The sequence below is a fragment of the Centropristis striata genome, chromosome 15, assembly GCF_030273125.1.
Source record: "Centropristis striata isolate RG_2023a ecotype Rhode Island chromosome 15, C.striata_1.0, whole genome shotgun sequence".
NCBI classification, from domain to species: Eukaryota; Metazoa; Chordata; class Actinopteri; order Perciformes; family Serranidae; genus Centropristis; species Centropristis striata.
In genome coordinates this window covers 36,004,737-36,019,651 of record NC_081531.1, presented here as the reverse complement: position 1 = coordinate 36,019,651, position 14,915 = coordinate 36,004,737, and the positions used below count along the sequence as shown (strand labels likewise).

Sequence of the window (14,915 nt, the reverse complement as noted above, 5' to 3'; positions counted from 1 at the left end):
TTCTGGATCTATAGTCTAGGGTCAGAGCAAGAATATAGTGGAGGCTCAGTGTCTTTTTTATGTATATATATATTTGCAAAATACCAACTGGAACATTTAAAAGTAATATTGATTGAATATTTATGTCGGCCTTAAAAAAAACACACAAATAATGCTTAATTTCACCTTAAAAGTTGGTATTTTGCATATATATATATATGTAGATATATATATATATATATATATATATATATACATAAAAAAGGCACTGAGCCTCCACTATATCCTTGCTCTGACCCTAGACTATAGATCCAGAAACTTAATTTCCTCATCTTTGATTGCCTACTTACATAAAAACTTGGGGAAAATGGTCCAACGACTGAGCAAGATGGGCAATTTGGCGGCCATTTTGATATGCAAATGAGGTAAAAAACTAAAAATTTCGCTTGGGAACCATTTTTTTTTTTATCCAGCACCCTTGAAATAAGTAAAGTAGGCCAGTTCCTGACTTGTACCCATAAATGCTCCTCACTTTCACTTTTTGGACAATTCCGCCTAGACTATTGTCCTAAACTTTGAGTTCCAGGTTCTGAACATGTCATAATGTGAGCTTCACCAAATGTAATTCCATTCTTACAACAAACTAATGATATATTACATTTACAAAGACCACCTCTGTGAAGTCATGATTGATTCTGTTGAGACAAACAGTCACGGGACAAATATTCTCTGAGAATCAGACAGAACTGGAGGCTGTTTACTCAGAGCAGAGAGGAACGTCTTGGGATTCACAGGGTTAAAAAGGTAAAACTTACCTTAAGGCCCAATGAGAAAGATTTGGCATAAAACTTACAATATTTCTCTCTTGAGGTATCTATGAAATGAAAATACTCGAGGGTCGGAGCTCTCACTCTTTTCTCGAATGAAAAATATGAAAAACCCACTCTGTGTTGCTATTTTATCACTTAGGCTGCGATCGCTCCACCTACACATCCTGCATGCAACAAGTTCAAGCACACTCAGTGTCAGAGTGCTGTTTTTAAGATCTGAATGCAATGTTAAAGATCCCTCCAGTCATACTGAGACATATATACAAATAGCCTCTTTGGAAGAATAATATGTTTCTGATAAAACATAGAATTTCTACATTAAAATACTTTAAGAAAATGCATCTACTGGTCTTAGCTCCTTAAAAATGCAAGAACTATGACAAATTTTGTTCATTTCTTTTTTTTTTTTTTCTCAATATTTTTATTAGGAGGTAAGGCACATTACAACAGGAACCAATGTTACAATTACATGGAGTATCACATCACATCCGCATCACAATTGAAAATATAAACATATTGATACAATAGAAATACTGTGCATCATGAAGAATGAAGAGCAAGACATACAGTCTGCCTCCTAAGAGGTTTTCTTATTTTATATTTATGGCCCAATAGGAACATGATTGGGTGACTAACAAACAATGTATAAATCAAAAAATAATAATAATAAAAAAAAAAAAAGTAAAAAATAAGGTGAAAATAAATAAGTAATAATAATAAATAAATAAGTAAGTAACTGAGGATTATTAAATAAGTGTTTTAGCTACAGGGTGTAGACAAAATACAAGGGAAGCCAAAAGACAGGAGAAAAGAGAAAATAAACAAATAAATAAATAATAATAATAATGATAAAGATAAGAAGAAAAACAAAGAGAGGAGGTCAGTAGGTATAGAGTGAAGAGAGTGAAAGAATGTTAAAAAGGGAAGCCACTTGTTATAGAATTTATCAGAGTTACCTTTCACTGAATATCTGATCTTCTCCAGCTTTTTGTTCATTTCTAAGGTTTTAATGCCGAACACAAGATGTCTCCTACTTTAATGTTTTAATGCATTCTCAGTATTTTTGCCCTGGTGGCTTCACGTTTCGACATCATACTTGAGTAAGTTGCAAATTGGACCGTAACTATAGGGAAACCTTCCTCTTTCAGCAGATTAATGTGAAAACAGCCTTCTAGTGTCAAACGCTGCTTATATACATCATTCTGCAGAGAAAAACTCAAACATCCAACTGGAGGAACAAGGAGAAAAACACATTTTTGAGTGAACGGGACCTTAATCATCCAAGCAGTACTAAGTCAACAGGCTTTAATCCAAAGTCATGAAGTCAAGTCATCAAAAGTATGACTCAAATCCAAGTCATGGGATTTGACACCACATTCTGCAAACTTTAGTTCAATTTTCAGGCTTTTCTTGTAATGAGGTAGCAGAACCTAATCAGGACCCATGTCCTGTGGGAGTGGAAGGCACATTGTCCTCCCTGAGGAGGACTCATACTTTTCTGCAGCCAAAGTTAAGCTGTCCTTCCGGAGCTGCTCCGGCCGTCCTTAAAAGACACATTACACACTTTAGTAGGCCGCAGTGGTCATGATTTCAGACACAGGAGAGCCACTTCCACTCCTGGACTCAGGCTCACTGAGACACTGAAATGGATTTTTCTTGATGTGTTAAGTCATTTGATTCTCAGGTGACTGGTGTGTGTGTGTGTGTGTGTGTGTGTGTGTGTGTGTGTGTGTCAGAGAGAGACAGGTAGAAGTAGTCTCTTGTCAAACTGAAATATTGAGTGCTGCATCAGAAGGCACCGTGTCAACAGCTTTGAATAGAAATCCTCAGAAATGCTTCAAACCCTTCATCCCATTTCTCTATCTCTCTAATTACAAAGAAAATAAGCATGGATTTTTTTTTTATTCCAAGTCTTTTTTATTGAGGTTTATGCATAGTGTACAAAGTATATACATTCAGAAAATATAGATGATCGGTTTTATGTTTTATGTTTTATTAACCCATTGAGGCCTGAAAAACCGCTGGGCGATTTTAAAAAGAGCCTCTAATTTTCTGGAAATTCTGGAAAAATTCTGGGAAAAAAAGTGTCAACTCTTCTACTAAATAATAGATTTTTCAGCCTCTGTAGCAGATAGAAATGAAATTCAAAAAGTATTTGAGAGCTTATACAAATACTACAAAACGACGTATCCGCTTTCCAGGCTTCAATGGGTTAAAGGATCCCCATTAGCTTGTGCCGTGGCAGTTCGCTAGTCTTCCTGGGGTCAAAACATTCCAACAAGTAATACTCAACAGTCCTACAACAACTTTAACAGTAAAAATACATTCCAAAATACATACAATAGAAAAGTGCAGCACAAAAGTTCATTACAAAATGCAGCAAAAATTTAAAAGACAGTTTGTAGAATCAAACCATTGAATTATAGCCATTTGGATTAAATGTTTAGGAATAATTGGTCAAATGCATTTGATCAGAAAACAAATAAAATACAAAAAAAAACAATACAGCTTTAACCAGTATCATTGATTGTAATCCTGGACATCATGAATCCAGGCAAACATCGCTTCTATAAAGAGTAGCGTCCTTTCAACCAAAATAAACGAAAAAAACTTAAATAAACCCCCCCAAAAAATAATAATACAAATACAATATAAACATAAACATCACCTCCAACAGAGCCCCATCCCTGCAACAACATTACTGTACCATTCGACAACCTAGTATTAATAGATAGATAGATAGATAGATAGATAGATAGATAGATAGATAGATAGATAGATAGACAGACAGACAGACAGACAGACAGACAGACAGACTTTATTTATCCCAAGCTGGGAAATTCCAGTGTAGCAGCAGCATTACACACAGAGACAATAACACAATTAAATAAAAAGAACAACCTAGGCATACTTCAAGCAATAAAATATAAAAATACAATAAAAAATAAAGTGTCTACGGAAGGAGTATGTATTAAGGAGTAGAATAGAATTCCAGTGCAGAATAAATATGAATATACAGTATAAAAATGTTGGTGCTATGAAACAAATAAGGTGCAATGAACAATTGCAATTAATTGAACTTGTGAAGCATGCATTTTTAAGAGTTTAAATATGAACTGAAACATCTGGATTTCCTTGGCAACAGTTGCTGACTCGTTTGTATTCTGCACCTCTGTCTCTCTTTGTCCTCTGGCATCTGCTGAATCTTTCCCATCTCTGCTGTCCCTGCCCACCGCCCACTCCCACCGCTCTGCTCCTGATCCTGATCCATCCTGCAGGCGTGCAACACCAAATACCCAGACTATGACAAGACGGGCTCTATCTGTGTCAGCGAGCACATCAACAACACCTTGACCCGCTACCGCTGGCTCATCAGCGCCCCAGCTGGCCCCGATGGCGTCACCAGCCCCATGAGGGAGGTGGACTTTGACACCTTCTTTACGTCCTCTAAGATGATCACACTGGACTCAGTCTACTTCCAGGCGGGCTCCAGGGTCCAGTGTGCTGCAAGAGCTGTTAATTCTAACGGAGATGAGGGTTTAGAGCTCAGCAGCCCCATCGTCACTGTCAGCCAGCAGGAAGGTGAGGACACAACAATGAGCGTACGTACGTCTTCCTGTCTTGTGTTGCCAGTTTTCTGGAGGAGGAACTGAACAGGGATTTGGCCTCAATGTTGCAATGAAAATGTCTTTGTTCTCCAAAAATCATGGATGTTCAGGGATAGTGCTTTGACTGCATGGTGCAGCTCGGTAACATGCAAATATTAATAAAATTAAACAGCTTTTTAGTTCCATTTTGTTCTTCGTTTTTCAGTTCTGAAGGACTTTCTGAATTGAAAAAAATTGGCAATCATTTAATTAAAAGTGAAAGTAACAACATGACCAAATACTCGTAAAAGACCTGCATTCAAATATTTCTTGATAAAATAATATATTAAATTAAATTAAATTACTATTACTACTACTATTTATAAATTATTATTATTATTTTATTTTAATTACATACAAATTTAATGAAATTATTATTATTTTTTTAATTATTATTAATATTATTTTATTTTAATTACATACAAATTATGGTACAGCTCCATAACATACAAATTAAAATTAAACAGCTTTTTAGTTCCATTTTGTTCTTCGTTTTCATTCATTCATCATTTAATTAAAAGTGAAAGTAACAACATGACCAAATACTCGTAAAAGACCTGCATTCAAAATGTTTCTTGATAAAATAATAAATTAAATTAAATTACTACTTGCATTCTTTAATCAAGTAACATTTTGAATGCAGGTATTTTCTTTAATTACGTACAAATTTAATGAAATTATTATTATTTATAAATGATTATTATTATTATTATTATTATTATTCTTATTATTATTTTATTTTAATTACATACAAATTTAATGAAATTATTATTATTTTTAAATTATTATTAATATTATTTTATTTTAATTACATACAAATTTAATTAAATTATTATTATTTATAAATTATTATTAATATTATTTTATTTTAATTACATACAAATTATGGTACAGCTCCATAACATACAAATTAAAATTAAACAGCTTTTTGGATCCATTTTCTTCTTCGTTTTTCAGTTCTAAAGGGCTTTATGAATTGAAAAAAATTGGCAATCATTTAATTAAAAGTGAAAGTAACAACATGACCAAATACTCGTAAAAGACCTGCATTCAAAATGTTTCTTGATAAAAGAATATATTGAATTAAATTACTACTTGCATTCTTTAATCAAGTAGCATTTTGAATGCAGGTATTTTCTTTAATTACGTACAAATTTAATGAAATTATTATTATTTATAAATGATTATTATTATTATTATTATTATTATTATTATTTTATTTTAATTACATACAAATTTAATGAAAGTATTATTATTTATACATTATTATTAATATTATTTTATTTTAATTACATACAAATTTAATGAAATTATTATTATTTATAAATTATTATTAATATTATTTTATTTTAATTACATACAAATTATGGTACAGCTCCATAACATACAAATATTAATAAAATTAAACAGCTTTTTTTTTTTTTAAATTCACTTTTTATTGAGGAATTTTTTTAACATTTTATACAGAACAAAGAACAAGAACAGTTGGGGTGATGGGTACCAATATCACACAGCATCATCTTTTTCTCCTATTATCATTCTTTGCAGCAGTCGTTGTTAGTTAAATGACAGTTTTATATAAAATCAGAACTTATAGGCTTAACATATTCTGTCCATTTTGACCAGGTTTTGTAAAATGAGTCCATTTGTAACTTTAGATGATGTTGATCCAGTCCTCATTTTGTGGTTGCTCAGGTTTGAGCCATCTCCTGGTAATAACGGCCTTTTTGCTTGCTGCTAAAAGAATATAAATCAATTTCTTGTCGTCTAGTAATATGTTACCGAGATACACAGTTTCAAATAAAAAGGGGAAAACAATTGAGAATACATTTTGCAAATGATGATGAATTTCAACCCAATACCTTTGAATAATCTTACAGTTCCAGAAAATATGGAAATGATTAGCTCCTTCAATACCTCCAGCAGGCATCTCCATTTCTACGGTATCTTTTTTGAGCTGGTGTAATGAAAAAACGCATTATATTTTTCCAACAAAATTCATGCCAGATATTTGACCCAGTTGATAAACAGCTTTTTAGTTCCATTTTGTTCTTCGTTTTTCAGTTCTGAATGGCTTTATGAATTGAAAAAAATTTGCAATCATTTAATTAAAAGTGAAAGTAACAACATGACCAAATACTCGTAAAAGACCTGCATTCAAAATGTTTCTTGATAAAAGAATATATTGAATTAAATTACTACTTGCATTCTTTAATCAAGTAACATTTTGAGTGCAAGTATTTTCTTTAATTACATACAAATTTAATGAAATTATTATTATTTATAAATTATTATTATTATTATTATTATTATTATTTTATTTGAATTACATACAAATTTAATGAAATTATTATTATTTTTAAATTATTATTAATATTATTTTATTTTAATTAAATATAAATTTCATGAAATTATTATTATTTATAAATTATTATTATTATTATTATTTTATTTATGTATTTACCTAATTACTATCCAGAGCTGTAAACTATATGGACTGTAATTTGTTTACTGATGAAATGACAATAAAAATATAATTAAATAAAAATGAATGCAAGAATTACCCCTCCAACCCCTGCAGTTGGGTTTGAAACGTGTTATCTTTAAATTTTGGCAAAAAAAAACAAACAGTTTAATATAGAATGAAACTGTAAAAACAGACAAAGAGACAACATTTGAACTTTCCAACAGTCCTTGAATGGATCATACACTGAAAAAAGAACCAACTTAATTGAATTGTTTAATTTGGTAACACCTAAATTAATTAAGTTCTTTCAAATTAATTTAATAAGTTAGTTTAACAATTCAATTAAGTTGGTTCTTTTTTCAGTGTAGGTTAGGAAAGTTTCTGTTAGAAAAAGCTAACAGCAAAACAAAGCTTAAATTGTGATATTTCTTTTAAAATCACGTTTGACATTTAAAATGTCTGCAAAAAATCCTGTTAAAAACATTAAATTCTGCTCCTCGGAGACACTGTGAAGTCATGATTGATTCTGCTGAGACGAACGGTCACGTGACAAATATTCACTGAGAATCTGTTTACACAGAGCAGAGAGGAACATCTTGGGATTCAGAGGGTTAAAAAGGTAAAACAATGAGAAAGATTTGGCATAAAACTTACAATATTTCTCTCTTGAGGTATCTATGAAGTGGAAATACTCGAGGGTCGGAGCTCTCACTCTTTTCTCGAATGAAAAATATGAAAAAGCCACTCTGTGTTGTTATTTTATCACTTAGGTTGCGCTCGCTCCACCTACACATCCTGCATGCAACAAGTTCAAGCACACTCAGTCAGCGTGGTCGCTTGGTATTGTTAGAAATGTGGAAATCACTGCCTGAATCAGAAATCATGCAGGCTTGTAATAAGATAAATGATTACAGAGTATAAATAACAAACAACAACAACAAGTCATTTTAGCACGTTAGTCAGTGCAGCCACAGCCATTCATTCACATTTACATTTAGTCATTTAGCAGACGCTTTTATCCAAAGAGACTTACAGGAAGAATAAAAACAAACAATCAAGGTCTAGTGTAATAAGAGCTATTAGTTCAGGGGGGGGCAACCTTTACTAACTAGAGCCACTGTTGGCCAAAAAAAGAGAGAAAATCGCGGAATGGAGCCGCAAACCTTATATTCAGCCTAAAATGAAAATTAAACAGCCTAATGAGTCTAAATTAGCCTACCAACATTATTAATAGTCAAACTGAGCATTTATTAATATGATTTTGAAAACTAGTCTATCTAGGGCATGGGTCTCAAACTCGCGGCCCGCGGGCCAATTGTGGCCCTCGTGATGATATTTTGTGGCCCCCACCTTGATATGAAAGTTTAATGTGAGTTTTATATGAATGACACTTTACTGTGTTGTGTGTGGAAGGTCCCTTTTATGACTTTTTTGGGGTAATTTTGTCTTTTTTAATAATTTTGTGTCTTTTTTGGTAATTGTGTGTCTTTTTTAAGTAATTTAGTTTTTTTCTGTCATTTTGTGTCTTTTTGGTCACTTTGTGTATTTTTTTGGGTCACTTTGTGTATTTTTTTGGGTCATTTTGTGTCTTTTTAACGTAATGTAGTGTTTTTTCAGTCATTTTGTCTTTTTCTGTAATTTTGTGTCTTTTTTAGGTCATTTTGATACTGCCTCCAGCGGCCCCCAGGTAATTTGAGTTTGAGACCCCTGATCTAGGGGAACTCAAAACTAAACTCAAAATTGGCAAAACTTAAAAGTTAAGGCGTGGGCCAGAGACTTTCGTAAGCTATGAAGCACATTTTAGTTGACTTAAATGTCAAAACTTTTTTTAATATGCTGTAAAAAGGCTATACAATTTTACAATTGGAGAATACAAATAGTTTTTGGTCTACACCATTGATAAATGAAATTTTTAATGTAAAAATATATATATAATTTTTTTTGTCTCAGCCCCGGGGAGCCCCTGCAGGCGGCCTAAAGGGCCACATGAGGCTCTGGAGCCACAGGTTGACCACCCCTGTATTAGTGCATCAATAAGTGCTAGTGATGATTCTTTGAGGAGTAGAGTTATCGGCTTGGCATTCAGCTTGTCCTCTGTTGTTGCTGTCCTTGTTGTGGAAAATCTTTAAAGAAAACACTTGACGAACAGATAGATTCGAATCACAGCCTTGTGCGGGATTTATTTATATAGCAGACATCAAAACAGATGATACAACGCATCCAACGGTCAGAACAACTCTGAGAGACAACTCCCAGTTTCTCTCTTTTTACTTTGCAGGTTGGTGTGTCATTGTTTCTGTGTAACTAAGGTTCAACGTCCTGTCATTTCCTGTTATGAAAAACACTATATGATATAAGAGCACACTTGGGATTTCCTAAATCCGAGCTGTTCATATCTCAATCACGCAGAAGTTTCCTGTAAAGCAGGGGTCTCAAACTCAAATTACCTGGGGGCCGCTGGAGGCAGTATCAAAATGACCAAAAAAAGACACCAAATTACAGGAAAAGACAAAATGACCAAAAAAAGACACAAAATTACGATAAAAAAACTAAATTACTTAAAAAAGACACAAAATGACCAAAAAAAGACACAAAATGACCAAAAAAGACACAAAAATACCCCCAAAATACACAAAATTACTGAAAAAGACACAAAATTACCAAGAAAAGACACAAAATTACTGAAAAAGACACAAAATTACCAAGAAAAGACACAAAATGACCAAAAAAAAGACACAAAAAAACCTGAAAAAGACACAAAATTACTGAAAAAGACACAAAATTACCAAGAAAAGACACAAAATTACTGAAAAAGACACAAAATTACCAAGAAAAGACACAAAATTACTGAAAAAGACACAAAGTGACCAAAAAGACACAAAATGACAGAAAAAAAACTAAATTACTTAAAAAAGACACACAATTACCAAAAAAGACACAAAATTATTAAAAAAAGACAAAATTATTTAAAAAAGACAAAATTATTTAAAGAAGACAAAATTACCCCATAAAAGTAATTAAAGGGACCTTCCACACACAACACAGTAAAGTGTCATTCATATAAAACTCACATTAAACTTTCATATCAAGGTGGGGGCCACAAAATATCGTGACGAGGGCCGCAATTGGCCCGCGGGCCGCAGGTTTGAGACCCATGCTGTAAAGAGACTGTGACTGTTGGTCAGATTTCTGTGTGTTTATCAAAACATATTTGATGCATATTTAAACTGCTATATGTCAGATATTTTTGATACATCTTCAAATTAATTCTCTCTCTCTGTCCTATAAAGGAATGTGTCAACCTCGTAAGATGGGGACGGTCGGCGCCGAGCCGTTCTCCGCTAAGCTACGCTACACCGGAGCAGACGACCCCAAACACCCCAACCTGATCAAAGTGACGGTCACCATGCCTCACATAGACGGTAGGTAGAGCTGCAGGCAGGACTCAGCTACCACACATGGAGTCAGGTGTAATGTAGTGTGTGTAATATTCACGTATATGGATCCTCAGGAGCGTGACAGACAGAATGTAGATCGAACCTGCTATAAAAACCCTCCAGCACACTGAACATTCCCTTCTTGATTTTTAATCCGTTTCCTTCTGCCTTGTCTCCTCTTGGTTTCCTTCTTCCTTTTTCCTGTTGCTCCCCTGCTTTTCTTTTCACTCAACTTTTGAAGTTGAATAAACGTTTGTTTACCGGATAAATAATGCAATGTGAACAACTTAAACGCGGTCAATTAACCCTATAAAGCCTGAACCATGAAATAATTGCCAGAAAATTCAATTTTTGTAAAAACTGAGTGCTTATTAACCTGCTGACAAATTTTAAGAAATAAATAAATTGCATATATGAATTCTAATTTGTATCATATTTGATACATCAGGTCTTTTTGTGCATTTTGTTGCTCACAGTTTGTTTTTCTCAAACTAACAAAAACATATAAACCCTAACATTTTTAACTTATTAAGACTTTGACTTTTCCTTTTTCCTCAACCATGCAAAATACATATTTTTTCCATATAACACAACATCATACATCTGCAGATTTGAAGTTTTTTAATGCAGCAATGACTGATCCATTCGTGGAACCTGCATATCATTTTTGCTACATCTGGTATTTTTGTGCAATTTGTTGCTCAGTTTGTTTATCTTCAACACATGTATACATCAGGTTTTTGATGATGTAGAGGTCTCAAAAATTACTGTATCTAATATGATACACTTGGATTTATAGGGTTAAGTGTTAATATAATTTGGTGCGGAGCAGAGTCGGTAATGTCAGACTTGTTTACGCCAACATAACCTGAAAAATGCAACATTTTGAGTGATGTTAGTCCTATAATTGTTGGGTTTCTCTCGTAATTTCCTTCTATTTCTGAAAAGATTATATTAATGTGATGTTTCTTATCGGCAGTGGTGGACAGTTCATTTAGTACAAACTTGTAATAATTGCTTGACGGGTGCTACTTCTATTCCACTAAGTTAGGGTGACCATATTTTGATTTCCAAAAAAGAGGACAATCGGCACGGCCTCCAGACACAAATTCAGACAGGCTTCTCGGAGGTTGATGAACATGCTTTATTATGCTTCAATGGTGCAAAATTAACTTCTGTAATAAAATAAAATGAAATCTGTAAAAACTTGTAACAAAATAATAGCTCTCATAGACTCTTTTCAAATAAATAAATGAATAAATAATATGAAATAATGTGGAAAATATAAATATCTAAATATGAAGTCTTCTGTTAGAAAATCGAGCTTCAACAAAATATATATTAATAACTGCAATAAGATAAATAATAGAAGAGTCTCACAAAGATACTAACTTAACAAACAAAAAGGATCTTTTCTGTTCAACACTTTTCACTCAACTTTTTCTGTTCACCAAGTTTTTTGATTGATTGGTTGATTGATTTTATTTGACCATTCTTGATATAAAAAATATGAAACGGCAACCTGTGTCATACGTAATATAAACAGATAAAAAATAGTCAGGGATGACACAATAAAGCCCTAAGGCTTATTTCCATTGTGGTCCCTATAAGGCAGGAGACAGGGGCAAGTAGCAGCATATCTTACATAGATCAAACAAGTATCATTCTTACATACAGTACAGGCCAAAAGTTTTAGAACACACCAACTTTTCCAGAATTTAATTGAAAACGATGCAGTTTAATGTCTCAGTGTACTCTGAAATGAATGCACATTTGCAACATTTAAAATTCTTTATTGAGCATGATAGTGTTTTGAAAGTAAAAAAAAGATTCAAAATCACATTTTATGTTGGACTAAAGGACTAAAAAAAGACACAAAATGACCAAAAAAAGACACAAAATGACAAAAAAGACACAAAAAGACACAAAATGACTAAAAAAAGACACAAAATGACCAAAAAAAAGACACAAAATGACAAAGACACCAAAAGACACAAAATGACTTATAAAGACATGAAAAGAATTCAAAAATGGACAAAATAGCCCAAGACTTGAACTGCTTGAATTTCAATAAAAAATGGAAAAATTGGGGTGACTTTTGACCGGTAGTGTAGTTTTTCACAGCTACTATGAAACGGGGAAAAACAAGCACAAAGAGATGTAAAAAAAACAAAAAAACAAAAACATAAAGCAACTATAAAGACTTAAAATGCCTACAAAGATACTCAAAATGATTACAGGATACAGAAAAAAGACTCGAAACAACTAGAAAAGGGGCAAAAACAAGCACAAAGTCCTGTTGTCTGATAATCCTCCTGTGAGTTGGACACAGAACGGATCATTGTCTCTGTTCGTCCTGCAGGAATGCTTCCGGTCATCTCCACTCGCCCGCTGATGAACTTTGAGCTGACTCTGAGTCCAGACGGGACCCGGGTGGGAAACCATCGCTGCTCCAACCTGCTGGACTACGATGAGGTCACCACGGGTCACAGCTTCATCACGGCCGCGACGCGCAGCGCGGAGAGTATGGGCGACACGGCGCCATATCAGTTCAGCAGCGCTCTGCGGGGGAACAGCACGCTGCGCTTCTACAGAAACCTCAACCTGGAGGCCTGTCTGTGGGAGTTCACCAGCTACTACCACATGTCTGAGCTGCTCACCGACTGTGGAGGCACCATCGGGACTGACGGACAGGTGAGAGTGTGTGTGTGTGTGTGTGTGTGTGTGTGTGTGTGTGTGTGTGTGTGTGTGTGTGTGTGTGTGTCCAAGATATATCTTCTAATCTTGGGATGGTATGTACATCTGTTTGCTTGAGACCAAAAAGACTAGATGCAAAACGGATACAAAGGCCCCGTTTACACCAGGACGCTCGCGGGTAAAAACGACAAAATATTTTATGGGAAGTGCCTTTCGTTTAGACGGTGACGGCGTTTTTGGGGCTTAAAGACGCAAAAATCTGAAACCACCCTCCAAAGTGTAAAAGTGTAATCCTCTCCTCCGTAGCGTGTCGTCTACACTGACAAGACACAAAACTCTGATCTGATCTGCTCACGTCACGTATGTGTTTACGTCACATACATGCTCCAGGACAGGAAATAAAGAAACGTGGGATTATTTCCATGGTGGGACCTTCAAGCTGCTCTGGCAGCTCTAATAAACTTACAGGAGTCTTTCCACCAAATGTCCAGGATATGTACAGATAGTATTAGTGAACAGAGAAGGATCTGGAATTACCTCCATCACATTCTGGATGCAGCGATTGGTGGGAGGAGCCAGACGGCTGTGAACGAGACCTGGGAGATCTAGTGATGGTGGAGAACTGGAAGACAGACTTTGACACCACAGAGAGACTCACAACAGCTATTAAAAGGTGCATAAAAACAGCAGGGACTCAAAATGACAACAAAAAGACACAAAAAAATCAGTAAAAGACACAAAGGACCTACAGAGAGACAAAAAACAGACTCATAATAACTACAAAGATACTACAAAGTAACTACGAAGTGACACAAAATTACAACAAAGAGACTCATAACAACTATGAAAAGGGGCGAAAACACAAGACTCAAAACACACAAGAGAGACTCAATATGACTTCAAAAAGACTCACAACTAGAAAAGGGTCAAAAAACAACAAAGAGACTCAAAATTGCTACAAAAAGACTCACAAGTAGAAAGGGGGCACAACGACCACAAAGAGACTCAAAATAACCACAAAGAGACTCACAACAGCTAAGAAAAGGGACAAAAAAAACAAAGACTCAAAATGACAATAAAGAGACACACAAAATTCCAATCTTGGGTTTGTATTGTCTGTCTGACTGTGTGTGTGTGTGTGTGTGTGTGTGTGTGTGTGTCCACCTGTGTGTGTTTCTGTCCCATCTGTTTGCAGCCGCACAGACAGAACGGCGCCGTATCTGTTTGCCTGCTTTTTACGTCTCATTCTCTGCATTTTTTGTTTGTGTGTGTTTGCCCACCCCGTGCCCCAGCGTGTGATTGTGTGCATGCAAACACACACACAAACACACACACACACACACACACACACACACACACAGAGTATTGCCAGGTTGTCAGTCATCTCCCCCTTACACTCTCTGCTGTGACTGCATCAACATCCAGCATTAAAGCTGGGAAATCTGCAAAATCATGAAGGAAAAAGTCACTTTATTTGGAGTCTTTGATATCTGGAGTACACCTCCATCCTGTCAGATATTACAGGAGTCATAGTTTCCTATCAGAGAGCATTGCTCAGTTTCTCCTGGTGGCGTGGCGGGTAAACTCAGCTGATTTGGCGTTATGTTCCGGCTCTCAATTAGGCGCTAACAAACCTCCAGTAGCTGCTGTTGCATCATTGCAGCAGATGTTGCATGCATTGTTTGTGTTGTTTACTGTACAGGGCTGCAGTATTCTCATGGCCCTTGTTGTTGTTGTGGATTAGGAAGCAGACCCTCGCTCCCTCTCTCATGTCCTGCTGCTCTTTTGTGTTCCTCCAGCCTTTGATCTGTGAGCTTCATGTTGCTGATCAGACTGCCCAATGTGTGTGTGTGTGTGT

The 14,915-nt window shown here is 34.9% G+C and overlaps 1 protein-coding gene across 1 annotated transcript in view; it reads left to right on the top strand.

Annotated features, from left to right (window-relative positions):
• LOC131986474 (FRAS1-related extracellular matrix protein 2-like) overlaps nucleotides 1-14,915 on the top strand; it is a 125,471-nt gene that overhangs the window by 94,920 nt on the left and 15,636 nt on the right. Inside the window, exons 14-16 of the mRNA XM_059351450.1 lie at nucleotides 4,088-4,391; nucleotides 10,214-10,345; nucleotides 12,723-13,054. Coding sequence (XP_059207433.1) covers nucleotides 4,088-4,391; nucleotides 10,214-10,345; nucleotides 12,723-13,054 — 768 coding nt within the window. The remainder of the gene's footprint in view (nucleotides 1-4,087; nucleotides 4,392-10,213; nucleotides 10,346-12,722; nucleotides 13,055-14,915) is intronic.